This window comes from Myotis brandtii, unplaced genomic scaffold (genome assembly GCF_000412655.1).
Source record: "Myotis brandtii unplaced genomic scaffold, ASM41265v1 scaffold806, whole genome shotgun sequence".
Lineage (NCBI taxonomy): Eukaryota > Metazoa > Chordata > Mammalia > Chiroptera > Vespertilionidae > Myotis > Myotis brandtii.
This window is the reverse complement of record NW_005371249.1, coordinates 1,300,133-1,319,765: the sequence shown is the minus strand read 5'-3', so window position 1 is coordinate 1,319,765 and position 19,633 is coordinate 1,300,133. Positions and strand designations below refer to the sequence as shown.

General features: G+C 38.6%; 1 protein-coding gene across 3 annotated transcripts in view; it reads left to right on the top strand.

Annotated features, from left to right (window-relative positions):
• MELK (maternal embryonic leucine zipper kinase) overlaps nt 1-19,633 on the top strand; it is a 59,453-nt gene continuing 39,820 nt past the window's right edge. The window contains exons 1-7 of one of the 3 annotated variants that reach the window (XM_014531547.1): nt 1-19; nt 6,660-6,755; nt 8,037-8,122; nt 10,010-10,126; nt 14,231-14,374; nt 15,262-15,330; nt 17,096-17,188. In XM_014531547.1, coding sequence (XP_014387033.1) covers nt 6,698-6,755; nt 8,037-8,122; nt 10,010-10,126; nt 14,231-14,374; nt 15,262-15,330; nt 17,096-17,188 — 567 coding nt within the window. In that variant the 5' untranslated portion in view covers nt 1-19; nt 6,660-6,697. Of the gene's footprint in view, nt 20-2,488; nt 2,668-6,659; nt 6,756-7,301; nt 7,352-8,036; nt 8,123-10,009; nt 10,127-14,230; nt 14,375-15,261; nt 15,331-17,095; nt 17,189-19,633 lie in introns of those variants that run through there. The other 2 variants (XM_014531548.1, XM_014531549.1) reach the window with 2 other exon arrangements.

Sequence of the window (19,633 nt, the reverse complement as noted above, 5' to 3'; positions counted from 1 at the left end):
CCGGCCCTCCGCCCCTCAGGTCAGTGTCTCCCGCCGCTGTCCCGGCAGGGCGGGGGGACGGCGGCGAGAGCCCCGTTTGCTCCCAGCTGGGAATTTTACCGGCGCCCCCACCTCACGGGTCCTGTTCCCTGGATGAGATCTCTAGCTTTCCCGACCCCCCGCTTTTCTCCTCTGTAAGTGGGGCTAATGATCGTACTTACCTACAGTAAAGTCGGGGCAGGCAGAGCGTTTGCCACCCAGGCGGCTGCAACAGATGTGAATTCCCGTGCCGCGTTCCCATGACCCTGTCTCTGCGAAAGAAACTCAAGGAAGGGTTTCCAGTTATTTCTATTCGTGCAACTCAGTGTACTGGGGCAGTTCAGTGAAAAAGGAAAGTGAACTGTGTTATCACCCCTTCCCCACAGCCCAACTCCTTCCTCTCCCTTTACTTTCCCTAAAGTAGTGGCTTTCCGGAGGCTCACGCCAAAAGGGGGATATGCACCCAGTGCTGTGTCGGTAAAAGGAGCAGCTCGCACCGGGAAACCCGGGGGAAAAGGGGACACTCCCCCAGGGGGCCATCCCAAGAGAGGGATCAGGCCTCGGCATCTGGGATGGGTAGTTGTTCTTGAGCTTCACCTTTGTTATTTCTCTTTGGTTGTGGGATGGGGGAAGGTGGAAGGAGGGGGTGTATCAGAGGTGCCTGGAGTTTTGCTCAGAGGCCAGTGATTTTTTTAAATTCATATTTTGGTTTCTGTTTACCATGTCGTGTGGAAGAAAACAGAAATGCCCTATTGCACCTTCATGGGCCCATGTCACCAGTGGATCTTTCCATTGTGTCTACTGTGGATCAAGGAGATGAGCAGATCAGTCCCTTAACACCTTTAGGCACGAATGTCTCTTTGCTGGTGCTCCCTGGAGCCTCTGCAAGGGAGCAGGACAGAATGTTAATGGAATGTATTACCAGGCACATACTAAGCTATTCTGTATTCTACTTCTCATTTGAAATATCCTCAGAATCAGTGTCTGACCAAGCTCACGAGGTAAGGTAAATGTATTACTCAGCGATGAATAGCATAGTCTTTAGGCCCTAAATAATGCCATGTTAAAAAGAAAATGTCCCCAGTTTGTTGCTGTCCTATAAAATTTAATGATAGACCTCCTCCTTATCATTCTAGGCAATTTCTTGTTTCCTCAGAGAAATCCAAGACCTCAATTATATATGCCTCCAATTGTTTTTTTAAACTTTTATTTATTTATTTTTAAAATCTTTATTGTTGAAAGTATTACATAGGTCCTCCTTTTTCCCCATTAACCTCTTCCACCCTGCTCCCTCCCCCTCCCCTGGCTCTTACCACCCCTTTATCTGTGTCCATGGGTTATGCATATGCATACAAGTTCATCGGTTGATCTCTTCCCACCCACCCTCCCCTCCCAATTCTATTTAGCCACACTCAGAATGACATTTAGGTATTTGATTGGGGTCTAGTTTCCTTCTTCATTATCTACATTTGAGGGGCTGCCTTTTGTTTTGACTGGTTATATATCTCCTTTAGCAGCTATAAAGTTGTATTACTCCAATCACAAGTCTTTACTGTGTTCAGTATTTCCAAACACTAGAGGATCCCAGCTCCACACCTACATTTAAAAACCAGGTAAAATCTATCATTATAGCTGTTTGCAGTGTAAATACATTTTCTTATTCAGTAGCAAAAATGATGTTCCCTGGATTTGATAGATATAATGCAGGCCCACATAAGTAGTATGCAAAGACAGTTTAATTTGAGGGAAGGGAAGGGTATATAAAGAAAATGTAAGAAAGTAAAAAAGAAGGTGCATGGTTCAATCTTAGATTGGTGAAATTTGATGTTTGCTAGTTCGTTAAAGCCCATGATCTGGAAGTTCAAAAGTCATTTGGGAGAAATCTGTCAAGAAGTTAATTATGAAACTGTTATATCCCTTGCCAGGGGAAGTGAATTCCTACACCTTACCAATTGCTTTCTCTCTCTGTGTGGCAAGTTGAAACAGCCCAGTCCTTGTGTGGAATTTAGACGGGCAGTCGTGGCAATTAGGATGCTTGGATTTCCTAAGGCCTACTTCATTCCCTTTGTGTTTCCTCTTTAGCCCTTGTGTTCTGAATACCGCAATACTGCATTAGTTGGGGATTGGCTCTCCAGTGAACCTGATAGTCCACTTTTACAGCAGACAACTTTCCAAACAGATTTATAGCCTGACATCCCTCCATTTCCAATCTCCTATTCTTTCTCTTCTCTGTCATCAGGATTCCAAATATTTCTTAGCATTGTGTTGACCTCAATACCTTTACTGCTGTTACTGACTGTTTTGAAATTTCTTAGTCTTATGATTTCTGTTTTTTGTTTTTGTTTTTGTTTTTTTGTGGGGGGGGGGGCGGTTGGGGGGTGGTTCCCACATTTGCAGAACTGACAAATGCCCTTTCCAAGATTTCTGAATTAGTACTGCTGTTAAGGATATTTCTAATCTTGTCCCTTAGGTGCCCAGTGAGAATCGATTTTGTCCTCTGTGGTATCTCCTTGCCTGGAGTAACATTTGCCACTCCAGTGGAAGCAGAAATGTTTCATTTTATGTCACCAGCTTTCCATCAGCTTGAGGACCTGACTGTGCTTCTGCTGTTTTCCTGCCCCATTCATGCAGGTTAAGCTAGATTAAAAGGTCAGCCTGCTTATTAAGTTGGTCCAATGCCACCCTTTCCTAGGAAATGGCTAATATTGTTTATTGGATCATAATGTCTTTTGCCCCTGATCTTTATCTTTCTTGGTATTTCAGCTTTGATGTTGAGTCCAAAACCAGTTGTTTTTTAAAGCTGATTGTTTTTCTTGAGTTTGATACTTTTTCTTTCCACAGCTTCTGCCCTAGTGCTCTATTCACTGACTACATTTTGAAGACTTTTTACTGCTGATAATAATTTACCTTTTATCTCTGAGTAAAATGATTCATGGAATCAGAGTGCTTTAGGCATTTTAAAAGGATATTTTATTTTATTTCTTTAAATTTTATTGAACTTATTGGGGTGACATTGGTTAATAAAATTATATAGTTTTCAAGTGTACAATTCTATAATACATCATCTGTATATTGTATGTGTTTACCACCCAAAATCAAGTCTCCTTCCATCACTATTTATCCCCTTTACCCTCTTCTATCTCCCCCTCCCCCCCAAAGGATATTTAAAAAATATCTTTTGTGGTTCTTGATATATAGCCTGACATTCCTCCATTTCCAATCCCCTACTCTTTCTCTTTGCTGTCATCAGGATCCTAAACATTTCTTAGCATTGTGTTGACCTCAGTACCTTTACTGCTGTTATTGACTGTTTTGAAATTTCTTAGTCGTATTTCTTTTTTTGGGGGGGAGGGTGTGTGGTTCTATTTCATTTCCACATTTGCAGCACTGACAAATGCCCTTTCCAGGATTTCTGAATTAGTACTGCTGTTAAGGACATTTCTAATCCTGTCCCTTAGGTGCCCAGTGAGAATCGATGTGTCCTCTGTGATGTTTCCAGGCGGAACTTTGCTTTTGATAATTTCATTTCATTTTTTTCTCCACCTCAACTTAAGAAGATAACCCATCCTCACTGTAGTAAGGACCTTGCCAATTACTCCATCTTTTTTTTTTTTTTCCTTTATAAACCCACTGTACTGCTGAGGTTGAACTCACACTCTAGGTCTTCCAAAGTCAGGACTTTGTAGGTTAGTAACATGCTGATCACTCAGCTCTAGATAAGACAGGATGAAGAACAGAGAACTTGGAGGTAGTGAGCATGGTCATGCTGGCCACCCAGCCACCCCAGAGCCCTCAGCGGGCTTGCGGGAACTCTGCCTTTGGTGAAGGGAGACTCCCTGGCTCTAGAAATGAGCACTAGCACCAGGTTTCAGCTACCGAGAGGCAGTGATCAAGATGTATGAGCTCTGCTCTTTCCAGGTGGAACTTCGCTTCCCAAGTCCCAGTTGGCTGTGCCCAGCCTTTCAGATTGTTAGCGAGAATGGGGTCCTGGCACCTGAACCCTGTGCTGCCAGCGCTAATCCACCGCTGGGTCACTGAGGGAGATTTGTACACAGGAGACAGGCCAGGCGGAGGAGGATCTCATCACTAGCTGGGTGTTTGCCTCAAACCCCTTTGTGAACTCTAGAGCCCTAGTGTGCTGTGCTGGGCTATATGGAAGAGTCTTTGTGCCTGACTCAGTGACCTCCATTTCCCTGGGCCCCTCTGATTCCTGTTTGTCTACCTAAGGGGTGTGGGGGCATCTCTTCCCAAGGTTGAAATCTTGTTTTGTCCTTCTGCATTAGCCTCTAGGAACAAGAGTCCCATTGAGAAATCATTTCTGTGCAGGTTCACCTTTCACCCCGTGTCTTCTTATAAAGAGAGCCCCACTTTGTAGCACCTACTCAAGTCCTAGAACTTGACCTATGTATGGGCACTTTTAGAAAATTTATTTAGAAATATACTTCCCAGAAACTTTCTTTTCATAGTTTTACTTCTTTCTTCCTTCTTGGCTTCCATGAAACCGTATTCTTATTCTTAGTTTTCTAACTGTTCTTTCTCTGCCTATTCCTCTTACCACTCCTAGCTGGTATGGGTAAGGCCTTAGCTGTCTACATTGTAAAGATTTATCTTTTTAAAGTCTTTACACTAATTGATTTTGTGCATGTGTGAAATGGAGACAATCCAGTGTTTTTTGTTGTTTTTCCCATATGGCTAACCCAGCTCTAAATCTACATTTCCATTTGCTGTTACCTCTAAAAGCAGTTTTAGTTCAGTACATGTCAACTTTTTTTTCCTCTGGGATCTTTGCAGCTAAATTTCTTCTTTCTGGAATACTCTTCCTCTTATTCTTTTTGTGCCAACAGCTGTTAAGGTCACCAACCCAAGACCACTAAGAACACATCTGTAGTAAAAAACATTAGGTGTTTTTAGTTTGCTGCTGCAGGAGACACCATTCTCCCTAGGACCTTGGGGTGTCTCAGTGAGAGTGAGTTGAAAGGGGCTTATAGGATTTGGGCTTATGCTGCGTGATTTTAAGAAGGGATTAGGAAAGCTATCAAAGAACTGGGGCATTTCAGCATTTGGGTATTTTAGAATACAGTGGGGCTGAGGATGTCATTGGTGAGAAAGCAGCAGTAAGTCAAATAAAGGATCACTGTCATTTTCACAGTTTTGTATAGAAACATTGTTTACGCGGTCACGTCCAGGTCCTGTTGGAAACATTGTTCAAGTTTTGGTAGGAATATCCAGTCTGATTACCAGCCGGGCTGATGTTCTTTTTCTCACTTCTCATCCTTCGAATTGGATCTCGGCTTAAATATTACCTTCTCAGTGACTCATTCTAACCACTGTTGCTTATTTCTTTCCCAGCATTTATTAAAAATTATAATAATTTAATTTTATTGTCTGTGTATTTGCCTTTTGTCTTCTCTTCTAGAATGCAAGATCCATGAGGGCAGGAACCACATTTTGTTTCTTCTCCCTTATAGCTTTAGTGCCAAGTGTGGGTCTGGCACATCATAGGTGCTCAGTAAACACATGTGTGAATAAATGAATGAATAAAAGAAAATTCAGATGAATAGTCTGAATAGTTTTGCAAAATACACTGCTAATCTGTAGTTAAACTCAACTAAGAGCATATCCTCTGCAAGTAAGACAAAGCTAGTATCAGGGTGAGGCCTACTCGATCCTATGGTGTTTTGTAATTCTACTTAATTTTAAAACTCAGGAAGACAGAATAAAATAACTACCTAAGACTTTTACAACAAATTTTTATATATTGTTTGATATATACTTAAGAGTATATGATATGTACTTCAGAGTACATGTAAATATGTGAAGCATACTAATAAAATATGTACTATACACTGAGTGGCCAGATTATTATGACCGGCCAGATTATTATGACCACCCCATCAGTACTTCATTGACACTTCCAAAAATACTGAATATTGAAAACTTCCTAAGAAAATACTCTCAAGGTTTTATTATTATTATTTGCATAACTAATTCACTTCATTGAACTGATGGGGTGGTCATAATAATCTGGCCGGTCATTAAATCTGGCGACTCAGTGTATGTATCTTAAAATTGCATATTATTGAATCTTAATTTGCATTTCCCTGATGACTAATGAAGTTGAGCATTTTTTCCCATCTTTTTATTGGTTATTTGTGTTTCTTTGTGAAATGCTTTTGTATTTCATTTGCTTATTTTTTCTTTGGTTGTCTTTTTCTGTATTGTAGGCTTGGAGTCTATGTATTCTGTATAAAAATCCATTGTTATAAGTGTTGCAAATATTTTCTCACATTTATGATTTTTTGAAATGATGCCTTTGGATGTGCAGAAGTTTTTAATTTTAACATTGTTTAATGGAATTTTTATAATTAGCACTTTAAAAGATCCCCTTCTGTCTGGAAATCATGACAGTATTCTATTAAAAGTTTTAAAGGTTTACTTTTCATATTTAAGTCTTTACTTGATCTGAAATTGATTTTTATGTATGGTGGGAGATAGGAATCCAGTGTTTTTTTCGTGTGGCTAATCAGTTTTTCCAGTATCATCTATGTGCCCAAGACTTACTTATATTTGCAGTTACAAGAGTGGAGGACATAATCTCATACTAGTTCCTTTTTTGATCTTGTACTATTTCTATTTTACAGGTTCTTTTTGTAATTTTGAGTAAACTTCCAGCAGGACTATGAAAGATTATGATGAGCTTCTCAAATACTATGAAATATATGAAACTATTGGGACAGGTAATTGTTATTTTTTCTTGGGGAGAGGTGATAGATCAACTATTTGAGAGCCTAGTGTGTTTGGGCAGTCATGAGCTTTCTAGTCTAAATTACGTCGTTTTAAAATTCTTCAACCTACTTTAGTTAGAAAAAGTGGAGCAAAGGAGAGGAAAATAGTAGGAGAGGCCTTGTAAGTCATTTTATTTAGAATAAAAGTCATTTGGAGAGTGATCTGATCTTTGTTTCTAAGGGTCACCCTCTCTGCTTGGTTGTAAAGAGATTGGGTAAAAAAGGGCCAGGGCAGAAGCAGAGAGATGTTAGGAGGTTATTGCAGTAATTCAGGTGAGCAGTGCTAGACATGATGGTGACTTGGTCGAGGCTGATAGTAGTGAATGAAGGTCGTGAAAGGGGTGGAATTCTGTATACAGACATACACATACGTGTGTGTGTGTTTGTGTGTGTGTGTGTGTATTTTGATTTATTGAGGTATTACACAGTCAAAAATGCAAAGTGCACCAATCTTGATGGACTTTTACATACATATATATGCCTATGTTTCCTGATCAGATCAAGACATAGAGAGCATTTCCAGTCAGTCCCTTTCTTTTTACCTCAAGGTAACTACCATTGGTATAGTTTGAAGATATAGGCAATGGGATTTGTTGATGGGTTGGATATGGGGTAGGGGACAAAAGAGAAGGACTAAGGATGGCCCACCCTTTGGTTTTTGGCCCGAGCACCTGGGAAATGGAGTTGCTGTTTACTGAGATGGGGAAGGTCATGGAGGGACTATTAGAAGCTTCTTCTTAGAAATGTGAAGTTGGCACTTTCTTTTAGATACTTAAGTGTAGAAATTTTCCCACTTTTGATACAGTTTTAAAACATAATTGTTCATATTCCCATTTTTAAAACTGAATGGAAGTTTCATATTACTTGACTTTTGTCTCAGCAACTTTACATTGTGTTCTAGCAATATTAATTATAAAGCAAATTTTATTGCAGTGTTAATTATAAAGCATATTTCTAAAGGATGAATTCTGTTTGTTCATTAAAAAATTAAAAATATACTGTCATGGTAAAAAAAAAAATCTTCAGCTATTCATTGGATTGAGGAGAGGGTAGGGTCATGGCTAACACCTTGGAAGCAATAGGAAGAAAGAGCCATAAACTTATAGGAAAGTAGGGATTGATAGAGCCTTTTGAAAGCATATGGAACAGTGTTTGTGCCTGAGTCCTCAGTTTGCTCTGCTATTGATATTTGGGTTAGTCTTGCTTATCTCTTCATAATTTTCCTACACTTAGGTGGCTTTGCAAAGGTCAAACTTGCCTGCCATATCCTTACTGGAGAAATGGTAGCTATAAAAATCATGGATAAAAATGCACTGGGGGTAAGTTTAAAATTATTTTAAAAATATTTATACATCAGTTTTGTGAATGTTCTAGAATAATATTATTAGAATAATATTTCTCTAGCATTGTAAATTGCCAGTTCTGTGTAACTGGCAGGTTTTAAAAAGCAATCTGAGGGAAGGGGTTACTTTGTCCTTAATTGTAATGCAAGGCAATGGCATATGTATGAAACCCGAAGGATCCATTTCTCTGCAGTTGTTTCATGGTCTTGAAGATGTTTCTTGGTATTCAAATACTCTAACTCAGTGTTACCTATTTTATGGTATAGGTAGATCTTACGTCCTAGAATTTTATCCAAAATAACCTTAGTAGTTCTCTAATGAAATCCTCCTTTTCTTGATCAGCCTTTTTTTTCCAGGATTGAGATGCTCATTACCTCCTAATGCAGCTCATTCAATTTGTGATCTTGGTTATAATGTACATAAAGTTTTTTGTTTTTATACTGAGGGAAAATCTGTCTCTTTTGATGATCTTTATGGGTCTATTATACCCTATCCCAGTGATGGCAAACCTATGACACGCGAACTCATTTTTTTTGGTTGATTTTTCTTTGTTAAATGGCATTTAAATATATAAAATAAATATGAAAAATATAAGTCTTTGTTTTACTATGGTTGCAAATATCAAAAAATTTCTATATGTGACACGGCACCAGAGTTAAGTTAGGGTTTTTCAAAAGGTTCGCCATCACTGCCCTATCCAGTATTTGTACTCACCCTGAATGGTCTTTTTTTTCTAATTCAATGTATCATCCTTCATATGGTTTAGTTTCAACTGATAATTCAGTCTCTTCTTCAATATTTTTATTTATTGAGCTCAATAATATATTCACTAAGCAAATAAAAGGCATTAAAAACATTTTTTCTTGAGCCCTCATGAATGAAATCAGTGATTATAAATCTGATTAAATTAATTTCCTTAAGCAATGTAAACTTCAGTTGCAACTTTAGTATGACTTATTCACATGAACACTACAAATACTTAAATAGCAAACACAATGTGTATTGTTATTACAAAGTGTATTACCAAACTGATACTCAAAGTTTATTCTAAAGCATCAGTGTGATAACATTAATTCATTAATTTATTTTTTCTAATTTTGTTTTTATATTTTCTGTTGTTATGCTTATTTTAATTACTTCCTAGCACTTTAATAATATTTTGATTACTTTCAGGGTTTTAGTTATCCGACTCCCACTCTCCCCAAAAGAGAAAAAAAAAGATTATCATATTAAAATAGTCAAAGTTACAATTGATTCTTTGTCAAGACCTGACATCTGGTTGCATGGTCCTAGATAATTGGATCTTAAGCCACAGATCATTAGATTGAGTCCCTTTTTATAATAAAGTTTTACATGTTACTTCATGGATATCTATATTTTTGTCTTTAATATGGACTTTGAAATTCTTTCAGCTTGGCTTATCCTCCTTCCCAGCCAGCTTTTTATTTTGAAACATTTCAAGCCCCTAGAAAAATTGGAAAACTGAGACAGTGAATATCTTCATACCTTTCACCTACATTCTTATGGAACATTACTAAGAATAAAAGTGGTAGCTCAGGCATGCACACTAAGTAGAGTTTCTGTCATTTTCTTTGTTTGGAATGCAAACCTTCTAAGGGAATTGAGATTTAAAAATTTTCAGGACTTTGGCTATCAATCCACATTAAGTTTGTCTTTCATAAAACCCTCAAGGCCTTTTTTATGCACATACAAATAAGTTTTGTTATATTTTTCTGTATTGTGGAACACTTTGTTTTGAGGCTGTTGATTGCTTTTGCTACTTAGTATTAATCTTTTTATATTGATTCTTGAAACACTTCCCAAATTGGTTTATTGCACATTTAATACAATGTTTTGCCACAGAGTGATTTGCCCCGGGTCAAAACAGAGATTGATGCCTTGAAGAACCTGAGACATCAGCATATATGTCAACTCTACCATGTGTTGGAGACAACCAACAAAATATTCATGGTTCTTGAGGTTTGTAGTATGTTACAGAGACCTAACTGTGTTTGTTCACTGTTTTAATCTGTTTGAGCTGCTATAACAAATATCACAGACTGGGAAGCTTAAGAACAACAGACATTTATTTCTCACCATCTGGCGGCTAGGAATTCCAAGATCAAGGCACCAGTATGGTTGGGTGAAGGCTCTCTTCCAGGTTCTGAGCGGGCACCTTCTCACTATGTCCTTACATGGTAGAAGGGCCAAGGGATCTCCCTGGAGCGTCTTTTTTTTTTTTTTTTAATTGAATTTATTGGAGTGACACAGGTTAATAAAATCATATAGGTTTCAGGTGTACAGTTCTATAATACATCATTTGTATTTTGCATTGTGTGTTCACCACCGCAAGTCAAGTCTCCTTCCATCACTGTTTATTCCTCCTTTACCCTCTCCTATCTCCCCCCCAACTCTAGAGCCTCTTCTAAGAGCACTGATTTCATTCATAAGGGCTTCACCCTAATGTGCTAATCACCTCCCAAAGGCCACCTCCTAATACATCTTTGTGGGTTTAGGATTTCAACATATGAATTTTGGGTGGGAACAAACATTCATACCATTTCCATTCACTTGATCAATTGTTAAAAGTACGTTTCACCTGAAATATTAGAATAAATGTTAAGGCTTTACCTGTTTGAGTTCTGTCTATAACAATTTAGATCAAATAGACGTCTATTATAAATTGGAGATTCATTGTAAATGTACCCTTTCTAATACACTCCTAATGGGGAGGTGCGGTTTAATTGACAGAATATGTTAGAATTTGTCCCTAGGCAGTGGTTGGCAAACTCATTAGTCAATAGAGCCAAATATCATCAGTACATTTTCTAATACACTCCTAATGGGGAGGTGCGGTTTAATTGACAGAATATGTTAGAATTTGTCCCTAGGCAGTGGTCGACAAACTCATTAGTCAATAGAACCAAATATCATCAGTACATCGATTGAAATTTCTTTTGAGAGCTAAATTTTTTAAATTTAAACTATATAGGTAGGTACATTTTTATTAGCTTAATTAGGGTACTCCTAAGGCTTAGGAAGAGCCACACTGAAGAGGCGAAAGAGCCGCATGTGGCTCGCGAGCCGCAGTTTGCCGACCACTGCCCTAGGGGGAAGGATTCATTTTAGTTTATATGGTGTGTATGGTAACAAATTACCACCAACTTGGTGGTTTAAAACAACAGAAATTTATTGTCTCACAGTTCTGGAGGCTAGAAATCTGAAATCAAAGTGTGGGCAAGGTTCATTCTGGAGAATCTGTTCTTTGCCTCTTTCCTAATTTCTCATGGTTGCTGGTAATCCTGGGCATTCCTTGGCTTACAGATGCATCACTCCATTCTCTGCCTCTGTCTTCAAAGGGTCCACCCTAATCCAATATGATGTTATTTGATTTGATCACATCTACAAAGAACTTATTTACAAATAAGGTCACGTTTACTGGTACCGGGTGTTAGGACTTCCAACATATCTTTTTGGAGAACTCAATTCAACCCACAAGCCTTCAGCATATGTATTATGCAAACCAAACTCGTTTAAGTTTTCCCCTGCTCTTTTTGTCTTGAAGCTTACTTAAAGTCTTTAGAACTTGCATCATTCATCTCTTGTTTCATTTTCCTTAGTCTCAGCCAAATTGTAACTGCACATCATTTTCACAGATTAGCTCTGTTTTAAAAGCACATTTTAAAATTCATAATGCTGAAAGTTTTGGACCTAGAACCATTTTCTTTTTATTACACCGTAGATCCACCCACATGGTCAATAGTGGTGATTTTAAAGTCTTTTTAAAATGCTGATTCCTTTGTCCAAATTAAATACTTAAACACACACACACACACAAAACCACCACTAACAAAAAACCCTTCCATGAACCTAGGGCAAAATTGAAAAGGTATAAGAGAGTTTATATTAAAAAGTAAAATTCTCTCTCTTCTGTATTCCTGTCATCCAGTTTCTTTCCCCCTGAGTAAATAACTTACGTTTCTTGTATTTCCTATAGATTTTCCATGTACTTACAAATGCCTATTTATATTTTATACATATGTATGTGTGTATAGCTTATTGGTTTCTGCCACACAAATGGTCACATATTATTCTGTACCTTGTATTTTTCCCCTCACTTAACATTTTAGCTTGGAAACCGTCTATGTGCATTTATAGAGATTTTTTAAAAAATATATATTTTATTGATTTTTTACAGAGAGGAAGGGAGAGAGATAGAGAGTTAGAAACATCGATGAGAGAGAAACATCGATCAGCTGCCTCCTGCACATCTCCCACTGGGGATGTGCCCGCAACCCAGGTACATGCCCTTGACCGGAATCGAACCTGGGACCCTTCAGTCCGCAGGCCGATCGAGCCAAACCGGTTTCGGCCATTTATAGAGATTTTTGATGTTTTTGTTTTGCTTTACTTTGTATTTCTTTATTTGAAAATGTAAAGTAGGCTTTTTAATGTAAATCTTATTGGATAGCAGTGAAAAAGATTGATTATTGTGGTATAATTTATATATGATAAAATGCACATATTAGGTGTACAGTTTGAAAAAGGTACACACCCATGTACTTCCCACCCCAGTCAAGGTATAAAGCATTTTCGTTACATAGGAAAAGTTTGATGTTAATCCCTGTAACCTCATCCACCCACTGCTCTTCTCAACAACCACTGATTTGATTTTTGTCACCACATATTAGTTTTATCTATTCTAGAACTTTATACAAATAGCATCATATGGACTGTACTCTTGTGTTTAGCTTCTTTTGTTCAGCAGAATGCTTTTTGCAAGTCACAGTATCAATATATACTCTTGTACCTTGCTTTTTCACTTAATACGGGAGATTGTTTCATTTCAGTTCATGAAGAGCTTTTTTTAAATTATGTTTTTGAGAGAGGAAGGGAGAGGGAGAGAGAAAGAAACATCAATGAGAGAATATCCATTGCTGCCTCCTGCACGCCCCCTACTGAGTATTGAGCCCACAACTGAACCCATAACCTGGGCATATGCCCTGATTGGGACTCGAACCAGCGACCTGTTGGTGCATGGGACAACTAACTGAGCTACACTCGCCAGGGCAAGAATTTTTTTTTATGGCTGCATGGAATTCCATTTTATACCTGTGTCATAATTTACATAGTGTGAACATATTTGAATTGTTTCCAGCCTTTTGTTGTTACAAACAGTGCTACTGTAGTGAATGACCTTGAACATGTGTTGTTTTTGTTGTGAGAGTATATCTGTAGGAACAATTTCTAAACATGGAACTATGAGGTCAGAGGCTATATACTATGATAGTATAATTTTAATTGCTAATGTAAAATGAAGCCTTAAATGGAAACCCCAGTTTACAGAAACATGGAGCTGCTCTGGAGAAGAAGGGATGGAAAGCCTCAAGCTTTGTGCTCTGGTGTCCATTCTCCACAACCTCTGAGGAGCCTCTGTAGAGCTGGGCTCCTCGTACAGACTTAAAACCACTGGTCTTCGAGATGGAGAAGCAGTAATTGCTGCTGGGTTTTTTGGTTTCAGATAACTACACTAAATGTACGTGCCTTAAGATGAGAAGGGGTTTTAGTACTTTGCCATAAAAATGTAAAACCCCGAATGAACTTAAAAATTAGTGGTAGTTGGTTCTACTTCTACTTACTGGTAATAAAAGCTTGAAATCAAGAGCTATTGTTCTTTTCTGGAATAATTGTTGATTTGTTTGATCCTGAGAGTGTATTTTTTAATATGCTTCACTCAGTTCCCTTGCCTATTAGTTTAATTACTATCTCTAAGTGAAGTATGTTTTTAAAAAGATTTTTTAAAATTGATTTCAGAGAGGAAGGGATAGGGAGAGAGATAGAAACATCAATGATGAGAGGGAATCATTGATTGGCTGCCTCCTGCACTCCCCCTACTGGGGTTCGAACTGCAACCCAGGCATGGTCCCTTGACCGGAATCGAACCCGGGACCCTTCAGTCCACAGGCCAACGCTCTATCCACTGAGCCAAACCGGTTAGGGCTGAAGTATGTTTTTTATTTTCAATTCCTCTGACGTGAGTTTTGTAAGTAGTAACAATATCTGTGTGGTTCTGTTGCTGTTAAGTATTGCCCTGGAGGAGAGCTGTTTGACTACATCATTTCCCAGGATCGCCTGTCAGAGGAGGAGACCCGTGTCGTCTTCCGTCAGATCGTTTCTGCAGTTGCTTACATGCACAGCCAGGGCTATGCTCACAGGGACCTCAAACCGGTAAGTGACTGTCACAGTTAGATGGTCACCTGAGAGTTCAACATTATTTACTTGTTATGACTAGGTTCTTCCTGTTTAGAATCTATCTTTGCTCCCCCCAACCCCATCTATAATATATCACTTCTCCCCCTCCTTTTGACTTCTGGTAGGGTTTTTTCAATGGACTTATTATTGACATTCTATTTATCTGCCAATTGGGTGTGACATTATAAATGTCTTTGTAATCAGCCATGGAATATAAACTTCAGAATTTTATCTCTAGGAAAAAAGAGTTTTAAGTACTTTCTTTGAGTATATTGTCATTTAATATTTTCCATCCAGTTCTCTTCCTAACCCCATCTTCCTTTAATTTTCATTCCATTACGCCTCAGACAGGAACAGTTCAGTGTGTGGGCAGACTACTTTTCAAGGACAGAATAAAAATGTGAATACTCTTAAGACTGCAGGCTCTGACTATTGTGAATGGTGGTGAACATGGATATTAATGTTGCTTGGTACTAGGGTCAGGGACCTAGAAACGGCCCAACAAAATATGGCAGTGTTACTATCCTTTTCCTCTTATTTATACTCAGCCCTAAGATTGGAGCTCACTCTTTTGTTTAAATTTGCCTTCAGCATACATTGTTTGCTTGTAGTTGAACCTCAGAGCACTAAGGAGAAAATGGTTTATGCTAATGTGTCTTGAGGGGAAGTGGGATATAGTTACCAACATTCTCCTCTCTCCCTTTCTATACTTCTTGTCATTTCATTCTTTTTTTAAATGATTTTCACTCTATTATACTCAGGTTTTTAAATATAAAAACCTTAAATTGTTTTTAGAAATGGCTAGAGGTGGGATGTGTTATAAGGAAGTCATTATAGTTATGAAAAGATCTTTGTTTTTCCAGGAAAATTTGTTGTTTGATGAATATCATAAAATAAAGCTGATTGACTTTGGTCTCTGTGCGAAACCCAAGGTAAGTGCAGAAATAAAAATTCATCTATTTCCTTTGTAAATGCACACTAAGGTGTGTTATCTTGCACTGACTTCCACTAAGTATTTATTGAGCCTGGTTGCATCCATTGAGAAGGATGTTAAATTTCATCCTTTTATGAGTTCTCTAAATGACTCTGACATATAACCAAGATAGAGAACCACCAGGTCCAGGGTTGGTCGTGCTAAAGACCCCATGGGTATGCTGAGAGAATTGCAGTGTTATGAGGCCATCACAGCATGAATGCTGAATTGATCATGTGTTTGCAGTTTGAGTATGTTGCCACTAGATGATGCCTTTGTTTACAGGAATTTGGGGGATTTATTGAAAATCTATTCTTTGTTATCCAAAATGGTTATATAACTAACAGTTAGTTACATTTTGAGAGATGGTCCCCTTTCCTTATAAAAGAAGGAAAAAGTCCATATGGGCTTTTAAATTTATACTGTTATGTGTTTTCTTAATTTGCACTCCACAGTTGAGACTGGCATTTTCTAGCGTGCCTTCTCTTTGAGGTGACTTTGAACTTTCCACTTCTGCTGTCTGCAGCAGAGCTCCTGTGTGGCTGCCTGTTGGAGGCTGCCTCCTGAGTTCTCTAATGATGGCACTCACAGTCTCTACAATGAGCTGTCTGCACTCATTAAGAATGCTGGAATTGCAGACCTATCTGAGCCCTTTGTAGCCCACGGTTATTTCCTGCCCCAATCAGAATTAGCTCGGTGCACAGGGAATCAGATTTTGCCCCTCCAGCTGAATGTCTGATTCTTTCTGATTTTTCTCTCCTTCCCTCGGTACTTCAGAAATTGTCAGTGGAGCCTTGTGTCTTGACACCAAATGATAGAAGGCTTTTTTTTGATTGACAGGTATATAAAGATAAAACATACTTTGAGCAGATAAACTGGTTTAAGCCATGTTCTCCACAGGAGGCAGTGGAGAATGTTTGTGACAGACTCCATTAGCCTTTGCCTGTGGCTGCCACAGATTTGACACACACAGACACCATCTGAAAAAGCAGTGGTGGGCAGAGAAAGAATTGTCTCAGCTTTCTGCTGAAGAGCTCATTTCTGGGCATGTTGTTACAGTTGTAAATGCAGCCTCACCGTTTCACAAATCCTTTGCCAGTTGTAGAACTGTACGGCAAGTGTGGGGCAGTGGTGGCATTTTCACTGTGCCTTGATATTTCTGTGGGAGAGCCGAGGAGGCTGAGCAGATTCCTCATTTTGCTGGATCTGGAAGCTCAGGTCGTGATTGGTGTTACAACTGAGACTAGAAACCAGACGCCCAAAGCAATGTTCTGTGTAACATATTGCTCTCTTCCCTCTAAGGAAGAAGAAAGCTCTTCTGTATTTACAGGAAAGGTTTGATATTGGAGATAGTATCCAGTAAAGAAATAATCTTTCTTCCTTGAGTACTTAGGGGTGGGAAGACATGGATGCTTGGAAGTATGCTAAGCTGATTATTATGCAAATGGATGTCTAGGGAAGTATGAACTGACTTGGCTGCACTCAGGGGAAAAGGATTTTGTTCGTGCCAGGCTGTGATGGTATTGGAAATCCAGAGAAGGTGAAACCACACATGCATGCATGCATATAGGCAGAGAATATTGGGTTGGCCCCAGAAGTTTTTTATTATTTGGGGTAATTCTTCATCTAGCTTCTCTTTGCTTGTGCTGAAAGAATGATTATCAAGGTTTTAATTCTCTGGAGAGCTATAATTAATAAGTGTTTCATTTTTATCTTATCGGCAGGGTAACAAGGACTACCATCTACAGACATGCTGTGGGAGTCTTGCTTATGCAGCACCCGAATTAATACAAGGCAAATCGTATTTGGGGTCAGAGGTAATTATTCATTGGTTAATTCAATATACACTTTTGGTGACCTATAGTGAGTCAGGCACTGTGCATTGGGGATATAGTGATGAGGTAATCCTTGTGTTCAGAGAATGAGTATATAAAGTAATAAATGAAATGAACAAGTTGCAATAAATATAATACATAGTACACTTACAAAGCAAGGAGCTACGGTGTTTCTGGAGTCCTTCTTGTGGTTGCTTTTGTGTTAAACAGTTCCATAGTTTAGACTGGTTAGTCCAGCCAGGTAGAGAGCACAAGGCCAGGGTGCAGGGTCAGTTTTCAGAGATGCTGGTTAGCACAGAGAAAATCTATACTTTGTCCATAGCTAACAATTCAAGGCCAGCAATGTAGGAGGCCCAGCTCAGAAGGCCTGGTCATTGCTTGCTTTACCACTAGCTGCCTCAAGCTAGTTAGCCCCTTCCATTCTCTGGAATACTAATTTTGCTGATATTAATATTGTAAGAAATGTTTAGTCATCAAAAACTCAGGAAATGCTTGCTGGGATAAACAATTTTCTTTAGTTCAGGACATCTACAAATCTTTATATGTTCTTGTACGGTCCGATCCTTTGGGAGGGGGCAATCACAGATAGCAGCTAGTTTCAATTTTACTTGCCTACAGAATCCACTTTTTATGTGGAGTATCTTTTGGAACTAGTGTTAAAACTTTGAAATATGCCAGTTTACTTTATTTGTAACACTAAGATGGGAGCTTGTTTTTGGTGACTTTTTATTTGGATATAATCTCAAACTTAAAGAATAGTTGCAAGTATGAAATGAGAAACTTCTGTATATATTTGGTCAAATTTACAATTATTTACATCTTTTCCTATTTGCCTTATCATCTGTCTTTCTCTCTCTCTCTCTCTCTCTCGCTCTCTCTCTCTCTCCCTCTCTCTATATATATACATATATACGCACACTGTTTTTTGAACCAATTGAGAGTGAGTTGGACATACCCCTTTATCATTAAATGCTATGTATATGTTTTCTAAAAGCAAGGGTCTTCTCTTTTTATAACTGTACTTTAGTTGTCAAAATCAGGAAATTTAACATTGATACAATTTATTTAGTTCACAATTCATATTCAAATGGTGTCAATTGCACCAATAATGTCCTTTACAGCTATATTTTCCCTTCAGTCCAGGATTCAGTTCAGACTCATGCATTGCATTTATTTTTTTATTTTTAAATGTTTTTTTAAAAAATTGATTTCAGAGAGAGGAAGAGAGGGATAGAAACATCAATGATGAGAGAGAATCATTGATCAGCTGCCTTCTGCACACCCCACACTGGGGATCGAATCTGCAACCCAGGCATATGCTTCTACCGGGAATCGAACCGTGACCTCCTGGTTCATAGGTCGGCGCTCAACCACTGAGCCACACCAGCCGGGCCCATGCATTATATTTAGTTGTCTTGTTTCTTTGGTCTTCTTTAATCTGGAAGAGTTCCTTAGACTTTCTTTATCTTCCGTGACCTGGACATTTTTGAGGAAGTCAGTTATTTTGTAGACTATTCCTCAGTTGAATTTATCTTGATGCCCGACCAGAACTTTGGCTGGAGATCCTGGCTAGAGGTCCTGACTAGGCTGCTGATCAACTGAAGGCTGTCTCCGTGTCATTCCTTCTTCGCCGACTCCGTACACACCTTTGGGGACCCCTGGACCTGCTGGGGCTGGACCCCAACAGACCTGGACATTTTTGAGGAAGTCAGTTATTTTGTAGACTATTCCTCAGTTTGAATTTATCTGATGCTTCCTTATGATTAATTCAGGTTAAGCATTTTTGGCAGAAATACTACAGAAGTGTTATCACCTTCTCAGAGCATTGTAGGAAAGGGAAAAAACTTTTACTGAGCATGTATCATAATTCTGGAATCATGCTAGATCTCCTCCCCCCAGTTGTGGTAAAAAATACACATAACATAAAATCTTAACCATTTTTTTATTAATCTTTTATATTATCTTGACATTCTTATAGATGTCCCTCTTTTTTCCCCCCATAGCTCCCCTCCACCCGGTTCCCACCCCACCCCAGGCCCCTGCCACCCTATTGTCTGTGTCCATAGGTAATACATACATGCATATAAGATCTTTGTCTAACCTCTTCCTGAACCCCACCCCCCACACCCCCTTCCTTCTGAGAACCATCAGTCTGTTCCATTTCCATGCCCCTTACATTCACCAGTTTATTCTGTTCATCAGATTTTTTTGTTCATTTGATTTTTAGATTCACTTGTTGATAGATATGTTTTTGTTGTCACTTTGTTGTTCATATTTTTTATCTTTATCTTTTTCTTCTTCTTCCTCTTCTTAAAGAATACCCTTCAGCATTTCATATAATATTGGTTTGGTGATGAACTCCTTTAGCTTTTTCTTGTCTGTGAAGCTCTTTATCTGACCTTCAATTCTGAATGATAGCTTTGCTGA